General features: G+C 37.7%; 1 protein-coding gene across 1 annotated transcript; it reads right to left on the bottom strand.

The window, feature by feature from the left end:
- Positions 1-6,512: 6,512 nt before the first annotated feature.
- ABRA (actin binding Rho activating protein) lies at positions 6,513-15,012 on the bottom strand. The gene is made up of 2 exons (XM_012784239.3): positions 14,292-15,012; positions 6,513-7,118 (listed from the first exon to the last, which is right to left on the bottom strand). The coding sequence occupies exons 1-2, from the start codon at positions 14,954-14,956 to the stop codon at positions 6,641-6,643; spliced, it is 1,143 nt and encodes a 380-aa protein (XP_012639693.2). The 5' UTR covers positions 14,957-15,012; the 3' UTR covers positions 6,513-6,640.
- Positions 15,013-16,567: the final 1,555 nt, after the last annotated feature.

Below are 16,567 nucleotides of genomic sequence, written 5' to 3'. Positions count from 1 at the left end.
TGCCTGAATTACTAAGATGGTTGCAAAATTATGATTTTTTAAAAAATCTCATTCCCAACATGTTTATTAGTTGCCATTTACTATAAGAGATTTCCTTTCTCCATTTATGAATATGTATTATCAGTATGGACTAATGGGTTCTCTCTTTTTTTATGTTTTATTTTTTTTTATTTCAGCATATTATGAGGGTACAAAGGTTTCGGTTATGTATATTACCCTTGCCCCACCCCCTGAGTCAGAGCTTCAAGTGTGTCCATCCCCCAGATGGTGCACACTGCACCCATTATGTATGTATATACCCATCCCCACCTCCCCCTCCCATCTGCCTGACACCAGATAAATGTTATTCCTATAGGTCCATTTAGGTGTTGATCAGTGAAACCAATTTGCTAGTGAGTACATGTGGTGCTTATTTTTCCATTCTTGGGATACTTCACTTAGGAGAATGGGTTCCAGCTCTATCCAGGAAAATACAAGAGGTGCTAGATCACCATTGTTTCTTACAGCTGAATAGTACTCCATGGTATACATATATCACATTTTATTAATCCACTTATGTATTGATGGACACTTGGGTTGTTTCCACATCTTTGCAATTGTGAATTGTGCTGCTATAAACATTAGAGTGCAGATGTCTTTTTTATGGAAAGTCTTTTGTTCTTTGGGTAGATGCCCAGTAATGGGATTGCTTGATCAAATGGTAGATCTACTTGTATCACTTTAAGGTATCTCCATATTGCTTTCCACAGAGGTTGCACTAGTTTGCAGTCCCACCAGCAGTGTAGGAGTGAGTGTTCCTATCTCTCCGCATCCATGCCAACATTTATTGTCTTGGAACTTTTTGATAAAGGCCATTCTCACTGGAGATAAGTGATATCTCATTGTGGTTTTGATTTGCATTTCCCTGATGATTAGAGATGTTGAGCATTTTTTCATATGTTTGTTGGCCATTAGTCTGTCTTCTTTAAAAAAGTTTCTGTTCATGTCCTTTGCCCATTTTTTAATGGGGTTGTTTGATTTTTTCTTGTAGATTTTCCTGAGTTCTATATAGATTCTAGTTATCAGCCCTTCATCAGATATTTACGTGTGTAGCATGTGAATATTTTCTCTCACTCTGTAGGTTGTCTGTTTGCTCTTGTGATAGTTTCTTTGGCTGTACAGAAGCTTTTTAATTTGATCAGGTCCTATTTATTTATTTTCATTGTTGCTGTGATTGCCTTTCAGGTCTTCTTCATAAATTCTTTGCTTAGGCCAATGTCTAGAAGAGTATTCCCAACGTTTTCCTCTAGAATTCTTATGGTTTCATGCTTTAGGTTTAAGTCTGTTATCCACCATGAGTTGATTTTTGTGAGAGGTGAAAGATGTCGATCCTGTTTCAGTCTTCTACATGTGGCTATCCAGTTTTCCCAGAACCATTTATTGAATAAAGATTCTTTTCCCCAGTGTATGTTTTTGTCTTATTTGTCAAAGATTAGGTGGCTATATGAGGCTGGTTTATATCTGGCTTCTCAGTTCTATTCCAGAAGTCTATGTCCCTATTCTTGTGACAATGCTATTCTGTTTTAATTGCTATGGCCTTGTAGTATAGTTTGAAGTCTGGTAAATTGATGCCTCCCATTTTATTCTTTTTGACTATGATTGCTTTTGCTATACAGGCTTTTCTCTGGTTCCATTCAAAGCATAAAATTATTTTTTCTATATCTGTGAAAAATGATGTTGGTATTTTTAAGTAGGAATTGCATTGAATCTATAAATCACTTTGGGTCGTATAGACATTTTAACAATGTTGATTCTGCTGAACTGCAGGGTTCTCTCTTTTTAATTCATAGGGTTATATAATCCATTTATATAGATTTAACCAATGGGAACCCCAACAATATGACTTATGTACTTCTCCATTTCCTTGAGTGCTTGCTCACTCCTAGTGCAACAATGTGGTCCAGACTCATCTGTACTTTCTGCAATCCAATCCTAGAATCCGCCATTACTAAAAGGAGCCATGTTTTTTAGGAAGGAGAATGGTATTTAGAAATCTGGGTGTGCTTTTTGCTTCTAGAGTTGTATCATTTTAGGGCCTTTCAGGAGTAAATGTACACAGCATGAATTCACACTGATACTTCCATCCAATGGAACATCCCAGAGTCCTTGCTTATCTTATCTCCTTCCATGTTTGTCTCTCTCATTTCTCCCACAGTAAAGACTTTAGTATATTTACTCATTTGCTTAATCTTATAATGCACATATTATAATTTCAGAATTACTATACTTATAACCACACAAACAAAATTAAGTAGAGTTTAATATTTCTTTGCAGTTCTTTTTGCCTTTAGATGGGAAATATTTAATCAAAAAATATTGTATTTGAAAGTTAGGTATACTTCTTTTTTCCTCCTCTGTGGTTATTTTAGTAATTGAATATGGAGTTAGGTTTATTTGTTTTGTTTATATCTAATTTTAGTTTTTCTCCTGTTCTCATTTAACTTTACTTTTTGTATATGTAAAATATTTAAAGGTTCCAAAAGTCAAAATTCTACAAAGAAATGTACTATGAGAAGTATGTCTTTTCTTTTTCAACCCATTTTCACCCTTTCCTATAGGAAGTTGATTTTTTTGTTCCTGGTTATCCTCTGTTTTCAAAATATAGATTATATATATAAATATTTACATATAAAATACAGTATGTATATGTGTGTATAAAATCCAGTGTACATATGCATATACACACATATATATGCTGAAAATAACTACATTTCAGTTCTTAAAAATTCTTTTCTTTTTTAGCTGCAGCCATTGTATACCATACTTTATTTGACCATTTTTGTTTGTATTAGGTTGTTTGCAGTATTTTACAGTTAAAAATAAGACAGAGTATATTATGCATATGTATTTTCATATTGCTTGAATTGTATCTTCAAGGGAAATTTTAGAAGTAGGATTTATTGTTCAAAAAGTAAATGCAATATAATTGTGTTGATACCGTGTACCCCCAAAATCTGCACACACAATATAATTTGATAACCCTTGTGGGGAGGATAAGTGATGAAACACAGTACTCTCAAAATATCTAGGATAAGTGGATAGGCTCATACAGCACATTTATAAATTAAGTAATTTCACAGATATTAACTCTGTGCTTACGCATACTAAAAATGTCCTAGCTAGTGGGAATGAAGTTAGAATATTCTAGGAATCCTGAGGAGGCATCTGCATTAAGTATGAGCCACATGGTCTCCTGTTCCTCTTATAATCCTTGAGCAGAGTGACTTAATGGAGAAGGCACAGTAAATCCTTCCCAGAGTATGAATTCCTGTTGACATAAAATTCTAGTTTACACAGAAGTATTTCTGCATCATGTTAGAGACAGCACTGATATTCTTACATTATACCTGTTGGTAGTAATTAGAAAAAGAAGAAAATAGAGTTTGGAAAAGGAAAGGAAAAAGCAGAAGGCAAACCAAGAGTATAGGTGCAGCCTCGCTTTGTAACATGGTATAGGAAGAAAAAACCCTGAGTGCAGAACTTCCCTCCTCATGGTTTAAGTTGGCAGAGCAATAAGGTGAACTGGGGAATCAGGAAGATTCCACAAAATTTCAAGTTTGAAAGCTGAAAGGCATCCTATTTGGATGGTGGTTTGGACTGAAGGGGTGAAAAGCACATTCCAACAGCACAGAAACCCTTTGAACATCTGATTGAAAGTTTGTAAAAGGCAAATCCTGAAGATACAGAGATTAATTGTATACTACAACTGAGAATTTTTTTTTTTTTTTTTTTTTTTTTTTTTTTTTTTTGAGACAGAGTCTCGCTTTCTTGCCCAGGCTAGAGTGAGTGCCGTGGCGTCAGCTTAGCTCACAGCAACCTCAAACTCCTGGGCTCAAGCGATCCTCCTGCCTCAGCCTCCCGAGTAGCTGGGACTACAGGCATGCGCCACCATGCCCGGCTGATTTTTTTATATTATATATATTAGTTGGCCAATTAATTTCTTTCTATTTTTATGGTAGAGACGGGGTCTCGCTCAGGCTGGTTTTGAACTCCTGACCTTGAGCAATCCGCCCACCTCGGCCTCCCAGAGTGCTAGGATTACAGGCGTGAGCCACGGCGCCCGGCCGAGAATTTTTTTTTTTTGTCAAGATGTCCAAAGTTGTTCAACTATGGATTTTCCTATCATAAAGTTTTTAGGATAATAATCACTTGGTTGAAGAGAGTATTTTTGGATACCAAATCAGGAAACATTAATATGAAAAACATGAAAAGGGTTCTTACAAATAAATAAAATACCTAGCATAAGAATGATACATGATAAAGTAAGAAAAAATCTGCAAACCATGAGCTATTACTATCACAAGACAGCTCTTATGATCATGCCTGTTTCACAAGATGCTGGTCGGGGTGCGCCTGTCCCATGGCAGGCACTTTGATCTAAGGAAACCAGCTTTCTGACTCTTCTTTTTTTTTCTCTCTCTTTTTTTTTTTTTTTTATTTCGGCATAATATGGGGGTACAGATTTGAAGGTTTCAAATTTTTTTTGAGACAGAGTCTCACTCTGTTGCCCAGGCTAGAGTGCCATGGCGTCAGCTTAGCTCACAGCAACCTCCAACTCCTGGGCTCAAGCAATCCTCCTGCCTCAGCCTCCCAAGTAGCTGGGACTACAGAAATGCACCACCATGCCCAGCTAATTTTTTCTATATATTTTTAGTTGGCCAATTAATTTCTTTCTATTTTTTTTTTTTTAGTAGAGACGGGGTCTCACTCTTGCTCAGGCTGGTCTTGAACTCCTGAGCTCAAACGATCCGCCCGCCTTGGCCTCCCAGAGTGCTAGGATTACAGGCGTGAGCCACTGCACTGGGCCTAGCTTTCTGACTTTACAGCCAGGCCTTATTCAGAGGAGTGTTAGTTAATGCCAGCTCTCTGAGAAGAAGACTTTTATACCATCTTCAAATTCAAACAAATTGAACTTTGTATAAGCTATGCCAGTGCCCGCATAAACTTTTACTGTTCAAAGTTACATGCCAGGGAACACTTTTGAAGCCTTAGTCTAAATATTCTACCGATATTACCAGTAACCTAAGTTGTACATTATCATTTTGTTGTATTTCAAATACAAGAAAGTATATTGTGGAATATAACCTAAAAATGCTATAAAAACAAGAACAGAGAAACAAGAAAATATCTTCTTTTCTTGTGCGATTTATCTTTAAAATTTGATGTAGATTTCATTTCATTCTTATACAAAATTCTACTTAGAAATATTAGTTATTAATTTGTAATTTTATAAACATAGTGTGGAGACAAAAATATACTTACTTTCTTCCTTAAGAAGATATTGGAAACTTCATTTAAAAAGAATCATACATGAAAACAAAGATAATTTCTGTAGTGCTTTAATCTGTATTTTATTTTAAACCTAACAGCTAATAATTATGAATGCATATTATTTTGAAGTATTATGTTTTGACATTAATTTTGTATTTAACACCAAAGTGCTATAATATCAATGCACTTTAATAACTTTCATTGAATTCAGTAAGAATTATAATCTTACATTTTATTCAGTTTGTGTTTAGGATTATATAAAGCATATTAAATCTATGAAGATGAAAAATTGACAACTAACACATTGGTGTCAAATAATTTTCTTACTGCCATCATATAACTCCTTTTTTTTTCACTTTGGCAGTACTAACATGGCTGTTTTATGACTTTTAGATATTTGGTAAAGTTTTCTTTGTTAGAGTATGAAGAAAATGTCTCAGATCTGCTTTTAATTCTCCGATAAGTCTGTGAGATTCTTCCACACTGAACATTGCACTTCATAGAATTTGTTGTATTTCTCCATTATGCACTGATACAAATGTTAGCAGCAGCATGACTCATTACATGCTGACATGTAATGAAAAGACAAACTTCTCCAAGAAGTCCTACGATGGCAAGTAAATCTGAATCTCTCACCTCTGCTCTACTTTCCAAGTGAAGGTGAGTGTGATTGCCTTCTTTGTTGGTACTAAGATGACCAGTGGTGTCCACTTGTATGTGATTTTCTGCTCAAATCACACAGAAGGAGGAAGGCTAACTTTCCTTCTGGAAACCTATTAGAATCCAAGCCCACAGAGGAACTTCAACAATTTCAACATCATATTGAAAACTTAACTTTTTATATATGTACCTGTTTTGTAAGTGATACTGTAATAAAAACAGTACAAATTCAACCTTAGAAAATTTAAAGTTTAGTTTTAGCAAAGTTAATGGAATTTTTTTCCCTAAAAAAATGACACATCATAATGTTCTGCTAATCTTTATCTAAAGTCAGCATTCCTCTTAGATGTAATGTTTAGTTAAAAATCTACAATAATTTCTGCAATGAATAGTCAAGTATTTTTGCCTAAAAGGTGAGTGGAATTTTAAATATTAATACTACTATTATATATTAATAATATTTTATGTGCTTTCTGAAGTGCTTTATGTGTGCTTTCTCAAAATCTTCAAACTTCCTTACAAAAAGAGTGCCAAAAAAGTCATTTCTGTAAAAATTGTTTAATATTTTTTAACTTATTACAGAGAGTTTGCATTTTAATTTAAATATTAATATATTAGCATTTAGCATTAAGACAATAGTGGATCAAGTTTGGCTTTTGATGTTGAAGTTTCACTCCAGTAGAGTAATCACAACGTGGTCATCTCGGCCTTGCCATAACATCTCTCCTTTGAAGTCTACCAGTCCATGTTTCCTGGCCCGCATAAGAATGCCCACCACTTTATCTGAAATACGAACGTATCTGTCAAAGAGATCTCCAAAGGTAACCTGGATCTTGCCATCTCGTCGGTGGCGAGCCATCGTGCGGATGATGAAGCACATGTCCATAATTTCCCTGTAGATGTGCTCCTCAGCTCTCTTGGCCCTTTCAGCAGTTTTGGTTCCTTCCTTGGGACGGCCATAGCCTTCATCTCCTTTGTGTAGGCGGGTGGACATGGCCAGCTCGTAATCAAATTCTTCACTGAAAGGGTTGAGCTTCTGCGATTGTACGTGTTCGTCAGCCCACTGTTGCCATCTCCCTTTCAAGTTGTTCACTTGGCTGTATTTCTGTTGGGCTTTGCAGTTGAGTTTCTCTGTAAATCTGTTTGCCCTAAAGGAGAGAGAGGGGAAAGAATCAAAATACTGATATTTTAACACCCAGGCATTGTTTTTCCTTTGTACTTCCCATGCATATGCATCCATAATGTCTTTGATTATAAAAGACAAATAAAAACAATACAAAAGAGTTAGGAATGAAAGAAAAAAATTATACATAGTCCCACCATTAATTTTAGTTTGATGTATGTCTTTCTATACTATTTTCTCTATGAATAACAATAATGTTTTAAACATTATAATGATATTAAATTCTGTTTTAAGAGAAAAGCTTCCTTACACAAAGTTAATGCAAATGTGTGTATCTTAAAATTGAGTGTTAGTGACATTTTAGAACTGGAATTATATAAGTATACTTGGGAATCCCATTTTTATAGGACCTCTGAAACCAGTTATTCCCCAAAGATAAGGATTCTACCACCACACATACATTGTAATATTGTCATGTACCGATATTCATACATGGATTTTTAATGAGAGCATCTCTAGACTAGTATCCGTGGTGTACCACAAACTTTAAAATATCACGTTATACAGATAGAAAACACTAACTAGCAGTAGTGACATTTACTGAACACCATGTGCTAGCAGTCTTCTAAACACCTTTTGGTAATATTCTCTACATTCTATGGGCTAGGTGGTCCCACTTCACAGATGAGGAAACTGAGGCCAGAGAGATTGTGTAACTTCTTAAAGTCACTAAACTGTTTAGTGGCAGAAGTGGAATGTGAACCAAAGTTAAGCTGGCTCCAGAGCCTGTATATAATTACTATGAAATACTGTCCTAACTCAGCAGCACAGGCAGAGGAGTAAAACACAAAATTGTCTGAGGCTAAAGTCAAAGTCACTGCTCTTTCTGCTATGCAAGGATGCTGCTTAGCCTGCAGGTACAGTGTTTAATAAAGGAATGACTTGTGTTTTAAATTTGTGTATCCTTGGAATTTGGAATGCATTTTCTTATTTAAAAACAACAACAAAAATCCAGCTTTGGAAAGTATAGACCAGGAGTGTCATGAGGGTGCAGGCCTAATTTTAAAATGGGCAAAAATTTGTCTTTAAAAGACTTCCCTACCATTTCTGTTTCTAATCTCCTAGACTTTTTCCCTAGGTCTCTTTGCCTTCACAGGTAAAACACAAGCTCTTGGACTGTCTAAAAGAGATTTGTACTCCCCATCCTCATAAGATCCCTCCCTCTCTTCTCCTTCACACCAAGTGGCCTCACGCCTCTTCTGCACTGGGATTGGAGATGTTCAGGTAGTGCTGAAATCTCTGAGGGGAAGGACATGCCAGACCTGTCCGAACACTCACAATTTTCTCTTCAGAATCCAAGAACGGATCAGATTTGAGCATCCTTCACTATCCAAACTCACTTCCTGCAATCTGGTTATCCAAATGCAGGAGCCAAATGGAGGTGGACGAGGAGGAATATATACTTGCATTAACATTGTGTTCAAGAAAGAAATGACATCCACTAGATGGCGAACTTTCATTAACGTCAGTGCTGTGTTTCCAAAAATCCTGACACTTGTTTCCTGTTTGCTAGTGCAATAGAATTGCAACAGGGAATACACAGCTATATATAACACTGCTATTCTGTGAAGACATGTGGCTAAAAGTGTATGACAAAGTTAATTGGGGAAAAGCATCATACAGAAACTGTATTCACAATTATTGCAACTTTATAAAATCATATATGTATGAAAACATGCTAAGAGCTACACCACACTGAAGTAGAATGGATTTCTCCCAGGCCTCCTTGTCCTCAACATCATCTGCCTCTCCATCAAATGTCCCTGTTGAGCTGCCCACAGGATGGGCTGCTCCATCTTGTTATGAAAGGAGACAAACACCTTTTTCTTTTGGAGCCATAGTGATCAATGAGAGGCCTAGTCTTCAAACACAAACCCAAGGACATCTAGGTAGAACACAAATCTCATGCCAGACTTGAGGCTGGGTCACCCTGCCAGAGAAGAGACTTGAAATATCTCAGATGAAAGTGAATGGTGCAATTATTAAGGCATTTGTCTTTGTCTCCTGAGCATCAACTGTACTTCTGTCCTATTGTATAAATCACAATACACCATGCTTTTGAAGAGCTTCTGGCACTTTGACATTCCTTCTGTCCTTTAATAAAGTATTCCTTTATGACACCTACTATGTGCCAGGAACCGTTTTAGGTACTTATTGAATATTTAATAATAAAAAAACAGTGAATAACTACTAAATGAGAAAAATCAGAGTAATACAAAATTGAGTTTATGATATAATTGCAACTCTGTGAAATGTATATGCACCAGGCTAAAGAATTTAATAGCATATGCACGATTGAAAATAATTATGTTGCTATCCAGGTGAAAGTTGATTTTTCTTCATTTTTTTCAAAATTCTCTTTCATATTGGTATTATATTGATTTTATAACTTAAAGAAAGCAGGATATAGGTAAATAAATTAGCATCCAGAGGTAGTTTGTTTAAACTGTATATGGGTCTATGAATCTTTGATACAGTTTTTTTTCCTTCTGATTGTTAATTAGGAACTTAGACTCCCTAAGTGTTGAAACTCATTGTCATTTGGGATAAAGGTTGGGGCTAGTGTGGTAATAAATCTATGAAGATCTTCTAAAAGAAGCACCTTCTAAACTTTAATGTCCCTTTTGTTATATTATAAAATTATAATTCCCAATAATTGAAAAGAAGGAAAACAAAGGAAGTTGGCCCTACAAACAAAAATTAGAAAATAGGGCTATTTTTTTAAAAAACTAGGAGGAAATTTATCTTAATGAGTATTTAATTTCTTCTATATTATAAATTTTCTGTGTTGTTTTTATATTTCCAACTTTTAAAAAGTTTGAAAGTATCAGGTTTAAATCAGGATTAGCAAATCTTATACCCTGAATATCTTCTTGTATGATGAATATATGAATCAATACTGGATTATGTTATCATTTAATTTTTCAGGTAAAAATGTGAATGATAGTTTATATTGAGCTTTAGACAGACAATCTAGTAAAATCTAGTAAAAATTGTCTAGATTGTCTTTAGAAAGAAGACAATCTAGTAAAAATTAAAAGAAAGCAAAGGAATATTCAAAGACTAACATCTCACCCATATTTTAGGATAGTAATATTGAATCCATCACCTTCTCAGTTTCATTATTAGTAAACAAATTTTCTTATAGTCAATCAAAAATATAACCCCTGTCCTGCTGTGTGCAAAGTAACCAATTCTACTAAACCTTATGTGCAATCTCTCTTGGAAAGTCCAGCTTCATTTACTGAAATAAATTCTGAAAATTATTTCTTATCTATCAGCTTTAAAAATGACATGACTTTGCTGCTTTCTTATGTGAATGGGGCTCTTTAGCAGTATGATGAGAATATGGAAACCAATTTTATGATTCTGTCATTTTGGAGTAATAATTATTGGGTAAATTATTAAATATATAATAAAAACCCCTAGGAAATAGAGGCTCTGAAAGGTATATTTCAAATTTTACCAAGCTCACTGGCACAGAAAACATTCTCTGGTAGTTGCCCTTCCTAAAGTCAATCACTAGCTTCAAAATGTCATGGGCACCTAGAGGTGAGCTTTTCTGGTCCGTCTTGGATCTGTATGAAGAAAGTGGAGATCCGCTCTCATTGCCAACCCTGTAGATCTTCCTGTGTGGGGACCATTTCTCCCCATTGCCCAGTAAAGCACTCTCCTCTGTCAGTATAGCAAAGAACTTCCGCTGCCCTTTCCAATTTCCCAGAGAAGTTCTGGGAGAGTTTGCTCCTCCATGCATTGGTTGGCTTGCTCCTTCCCACAGGAAGTTTAGCTGATTTGGTTAATGGGAGCATGACGTCGATAGGGTCACATGTATCAGATGCAGGGTGACTGCATTCAAAAGGCAGCAGTATGAACATTTCTGATCAACCATTATGTTCTCTGTTCTGTTATAAACCAGGCTTGAGAGCCAGGCCTGTGACTTTCCTTACAGATTGATAACTGTCTTCAGAGTCCATCGAAAGGGTTCACAGCTCTAGAATTGGGAGTAGGTAAGAGGAGGCTGTACTGTTGCTTCCATTTCTTGTAAAGTCTTGTAATATAGTTGTACCAAAATGCTGAACTTTGGGAATTATTGGGGCTCCATTAATAAGCTGACACTTTGATCTGCATTTTATTCCCTGAGTCTATTCTCTACTCTAAGAGGGACAGTCTAGCACAGTGGTTAAGAACACAAGTTCTGGCGTGAACCTTCCCAACTCATCACTTACTAGTTCTGTGACTTAGATACATTTCTTAACAACTCTGTGTGTCAGTTTCCTTATTTGTAAAATGCCACTCTCATGTTCAACTATTATTTTTACTGTATAGACTTCAAGGAGAGGATGGGTGAGTGATTGGTACTTTAATCTTGTACCTTTACTCTATGGGAGAGAGGGATCTAATTTCCTTTGTCTAAAGGTATTGGACCAAACAAGTCACATGCAATCAAAAGATACAATATTTTTAAAATAAGGCATAAACTATAAACCAGTAAAATAGTGACATCCAAAGTTAGCAAAACCACTATTGGTAAAGAATTTATCTGTTTTTTACCACACTTGATTTGTTTGTTTCAACTATCCATGGGACATCTTAACCACCAAGAAAGTCTCTTACTTTAGACTTAAACATCCAAGATGTGTAATTGTCTCCCTACTGGCAGATACAGGGAGAGAATGGTCCCTGTAATTAAAAATAAGTGAACAAAAAGCCCTTGCATATTGGCTTACTCTATAATGCCACTTTCATTTTCCAAGCAGTATTTGAGAGTCCCGCCAGGCAAAGAGTCCCACTGGGCTTCCGCCGAAGTTTCTTGAGTGCAGCTAGGATTACTACTGACATTAAGAGCTGCTGCGGCTACATACAAAATTCTGGGACCCTGTGTACTCCAAGACTGAGGGAAAGGAACCAAAGAAGGAAAGAAGAGATTAAACCACCACCACCTTTCAAATCCAGAGAGGCAAGCTCCTTGTACTTGGAAGGGTTGGGATCACCAGGCCTGGCCCACTGCTTACTAAGGAACTTACTAAGGAACTCCCCTGAATCCATTGTTTTCATAGTTTATATAAAAATAACTCCATGAAATATGAATTAGCATGTCTATATTTTAGATGAGGACACAGAGTCAGGATTGCCTAAGTGACCATGATTCAAATCTAATTGTCTCTTATTCAAAGCTTATGGACTCCATCACACTAAGAAGGTGCTGGTGTACCTGCCTGATTTCTGCAACCCAGAGAAGGGTCCTGTATCCCAGTCCCCACTTTTGAGTGAGACAGTTTAGTCAGAGGGTGGGCTCCAGAGCCAGAAGGCCAGGGTTCAAATCCCATGGGCTGTAATATCTCATACAAGTTCCCTAATGTTTCTTCATCTCATGTTTCCATCGATCAAATAGGGATGATGATTATACCTACTCCATGAAATACTGTGCAGATTCACTGAATAAACATATGAAAAGCGTTTAGATAAGTGCCAAAGAAGAGTCAGCTCTACTAAGCATTCAGGATTGATTCTAGTTGTCATCTCCCTACCTCTGGCCAATTTAAAATGTGCTGACAAGAAGATCTTCCTTGAGCACCCTAGGTCTTTACTTTGATGGATTCCATTTTTCCAATTCTAGAAACATATACCCCAAAAATCTACAAGGCCATTATTTGGACTATGGGTTCTTATGTTCTGGTAAAAGTTACTTCTGATTATGAATTCCTATTAATGTAAGTAGAACACAAATCCAGACCTCTGAACACATCCTCAAGCCATGGCGTGAGAGTCAGTACCACACCTGGTTTCAAAACACTGCATTTTGAATAGGCCAGATCTGAGCTTTGTCACTAACTTGCTGGGTCAACTTGCCCTCTGATCTTCATTGTTCTTATCCCTAAAATGACTTAACACCTGCCTCATAGGATTGTGAGGACCGAAAAGACAAAGCATTTAAAATACCCACAGTACACACTAAATGCATGACATATTGTTATAATTACCCAAGTTTGCCTTTTCATTTTGCTTAAAAGCTTGCAATGTAGTTCTAATTCCTTCAAAATGCTTTTAAAATCACAAACTTTAAAACAGCTCTTTGTCAAACTAAACAGTTTTGTTCTTTACTTTCTTATTGTTTAGAAGACTTGAGAAGCACACCTGTACATCTAAGGGTCCCCAAAGGCCGTCAGTTTTATAAGCATTGTGCCATCAGAGACTTTTCCCATATTTTGATATCCTGAGGTTGTGAAGTGAGATATCCTGACTTTCTGTTATGTGAAGTTACTGCCTGGAAATAAGTGTTTCTTATCTAAAAGGCATCAATTTGAGTCTCTCTGTGTATATTTAACATCTAAATGTTTTAGCATTGTGATATTTTAATTATTTCTGCCTTTGTTTACAAACAGGACAAACTTTTTCGAAAGTTTGAAAAGTTGCTAAAGAATACAATCTATATGAACAATACTGATGTTGTGTATTGAGCATATGTGTCAGGCACGGTGCTGGGTACTTGGCAGCCCTAATCTCATTTACGTTTCCCAATCCAGCAGAATTTATCCGAAAAGCTACTGTTGCTGTCATTTTACTAATGGGACAATCAGCCTAGAAGAAGAACTAGTTAGGGGCTGAGCTGGGATTTGAACTTGAGTCTGTCTCACTTTAGACCCTACTCTCAAGTTAGCAGCCTTCCACCTGTTTACAGAGTCATAGAGATTTATGTTCCATGGGCACTATTTAAGCAGATAATAATATAGACTTTGGGGACAAGGTAAAGGTTTCCCCAGTCAGTCTGCCAGAAAGCCTTTTTCTCTCCAGAAAAACAAGCCAATTTATTGCTCATTGTAGAATTAACCCATGACAGACATCCTCTCTGATGGCTTCATCTATGTTGAGGCTAACACTTAAGAGTTTATTTCAAAACCAAAAGGAGAGACAGAATAGTGCATGCCCTGACCCAAAGGTGTGGGTCTGAGGTTGGCACTGACCTTTCAGCCCAGGGACATGCCTCCCTGCAATGCATACTTCCTGCCCGATCTTTGAGATTCTCACTCTAACTTTAGTAGGACTCCCCCTGCTCTCTGGATCCCCACAGTTGGCCGGGTGGGGGGGGGGGGCTCAGTATTGATCCTGGTGCAAGGATGGGGAGGCCACATTCACTTACTGGGAGTGCAAGGGGCGTTTGATCCTGGCAGCAGCCACCTGCGCTCTCTCCTGCTCCGGCCTCTCCTCGGCCTCTCCCCCGTAGCCGCTGTCCTCCGTGTCTACGCTGTCGCTCCTCCCCGTGGGCTCCTCCTGTTCCATCACCTTCCAGCCCTTGGTCAGCTCAGACACCAGGTTGCCGCATTTTCTTCTCCGTGTTGGGGAGCCATGGCTGTGGAGGATTCTGTCGATGTCGTGCTCCGGCTGCCCAGAGTCAGGCGTGTCACCGTCCTCGTACCTGTGGCTGAGGTGGCTCACGTCCCCTCCCCGCTCATAAGCCTTGCTGACCACTGTTTTGGTCACCTCTTTCCTTTTGATGTGAGAAACCTCAGCGGCCTCATCTGAGCTCTGCCCATCTCCGTGTCCCTCTGGCTTTAGAGATGAAGACTGTGAGGCACTGTGAGACTGCTGGCAGGGGGTGGGGTGTACGCCTGGATTAGAAGCTTGGGGTGGGTCCGGGGTCCCTCCGGGCAGCCAGCCTGTAGGTTCCTGGGCCTGCCTGGTGCTGTTCTCATTCGCCCACTGCTGCCAACCTCGGGCCAGGTTGATGACCAGAGTGGCTGTGCGAACCTTCCGGAGGGCACTCTTAGCTGGGCTCTCCTCCCGTCCCTTTTCTCCTGGAGCCATGCTACCTGTGTCTTGTCTGCTGGTGGCCGGGTGCTGGCGAAAGTGAGTGTGGGCCAGTGGAGTGCCTGGGGACTTAAATAGAAGCAGGGTGTGGGGTGGGAAGAAGAGCTTGGTGACGGTGGAAACTATGCAAAGCATTTCTTGCCAAGATGGGGTGCCTTTGCCCTGATGGTGTTCTTTTTTTAAATCCTGACAGCTCCAGTTTCATCACAACAGAGGGACATCTCTGCTGGTGAAGGACAGTGATATGCTCACTCCCCTTCTTCTGCAAGTGCCAGAGTGGAAATTACTAGATTGAGTCATATGCTCAGCCTTATGTTCTCCTTGACCTTACTGTGGTCCTACCATTTATAGGACTATATAATACAATATGTGTACAGACTGCTAGGAACATTATAGGCTTGTTGCCATTTGAACCTCAACAGCCCTGGCTTATAATTAGTTCCATTTTATAGCTGAGTAAAATAAAATCTAACTCCTTACAGCTAATGATATCTGAGATTCAAACCCAGATCTGTCTGATTCAACGCCTGTGCCTCCTTTCATTCTAGTTATTCAAGATCCTAGGTTGCCTTTTCCTTTTGCCTTCAACTTCATTAGGCATAGACCTTAGAAGATCATCTCTTCCAACCTTCATTTTCCAGATGAGAAAACTGAAGCCCTGATAAGCGGAGATCGAGGTCCAGATACTTACAGGCTCGTTGTTTTCCAGCCCCAGGTTTGAATTATTGTATAGACAAGTCATATTAATACAATATAAAAGATGAGACTCAAAATTTTGGCCCAATCATTTAAAAAAAATAAATGAAAAGACTTGCATACACATCAAATTTTAGAAATTATTATTAGAATAAATCTTTTCAAATATTTTGTTTAAAAAGACCATGTAAAGGCAAAATAAATGAATGCTATCAGAAGCTGACCCCTGACCCTTCTTTGTTTTTAATAACACAACCTTCCTTAGCAGACCTTCAGGTTCATGTAGACAAAAATACTTTTTCAACTCTCAAAACAAAGACTGAAATACAATATTTTTAAAGGACTGGAAAGATAGGTCATGTGAACAGAAAAACAACCATTTATGCAATGTGTTAAACCAAATAAAAATGCCCAGGGCTCAGCAATGAATAATTTCTTAAAAACAAATAAAATATTTTTTCATCCAACAGTTCTATTGGCTTTAAAACTATAAGCTTTCCTCCAATCTTGACTTGGATTTAACCATACTGATTGAAAACTGCTGTCTAAGAGCATTAGGAAAAACAGGTATGAAAGTTAATACCTTCTAGTAGTGAGACATTTATTTTGAAGAAAAAAAAATTGATGTCAGGTTTTCATTATCTGGGTTATTTACCTCCTAGGATTAAAACAATTTGGGAAATTATTTAATACTTTATGCAGAAATCTGTCAGATGTGTTTTCAGAGTTCAGCAGCATCTGATAATGTTAACTGAGGGCCAATAACGCACAGACAAAACCCCTCTTGATTAATTAAGACGGAATTGGATCACAGGGGAAGAAAAGTGTTACAAACAAACATTTCAATCTGAGTCTGAAATTTCTAGCATTCCTTCCTGGAATCTAGCTTCACTGCAGACTGTTTGGTTCTTA

The sequence above is a fragment of the Microcebus murinus genome, chromosome 7 (genome assembly GCF_040939455.1).
Source record: "Microcebus murinus isolate Inina chromosome 7, M.murinus_Inina_mat1.0, whole genome shotgun sequence".
Lineage (NCBI taxonomy): Eukaryota > Metazoa > Chordata > Mammalia > Primates > Cheirogaleidae > Microcebus > Microcebus murinus.
This window is presented reverse-complemented; position numbering and strand designations above follow the sequence as displayed.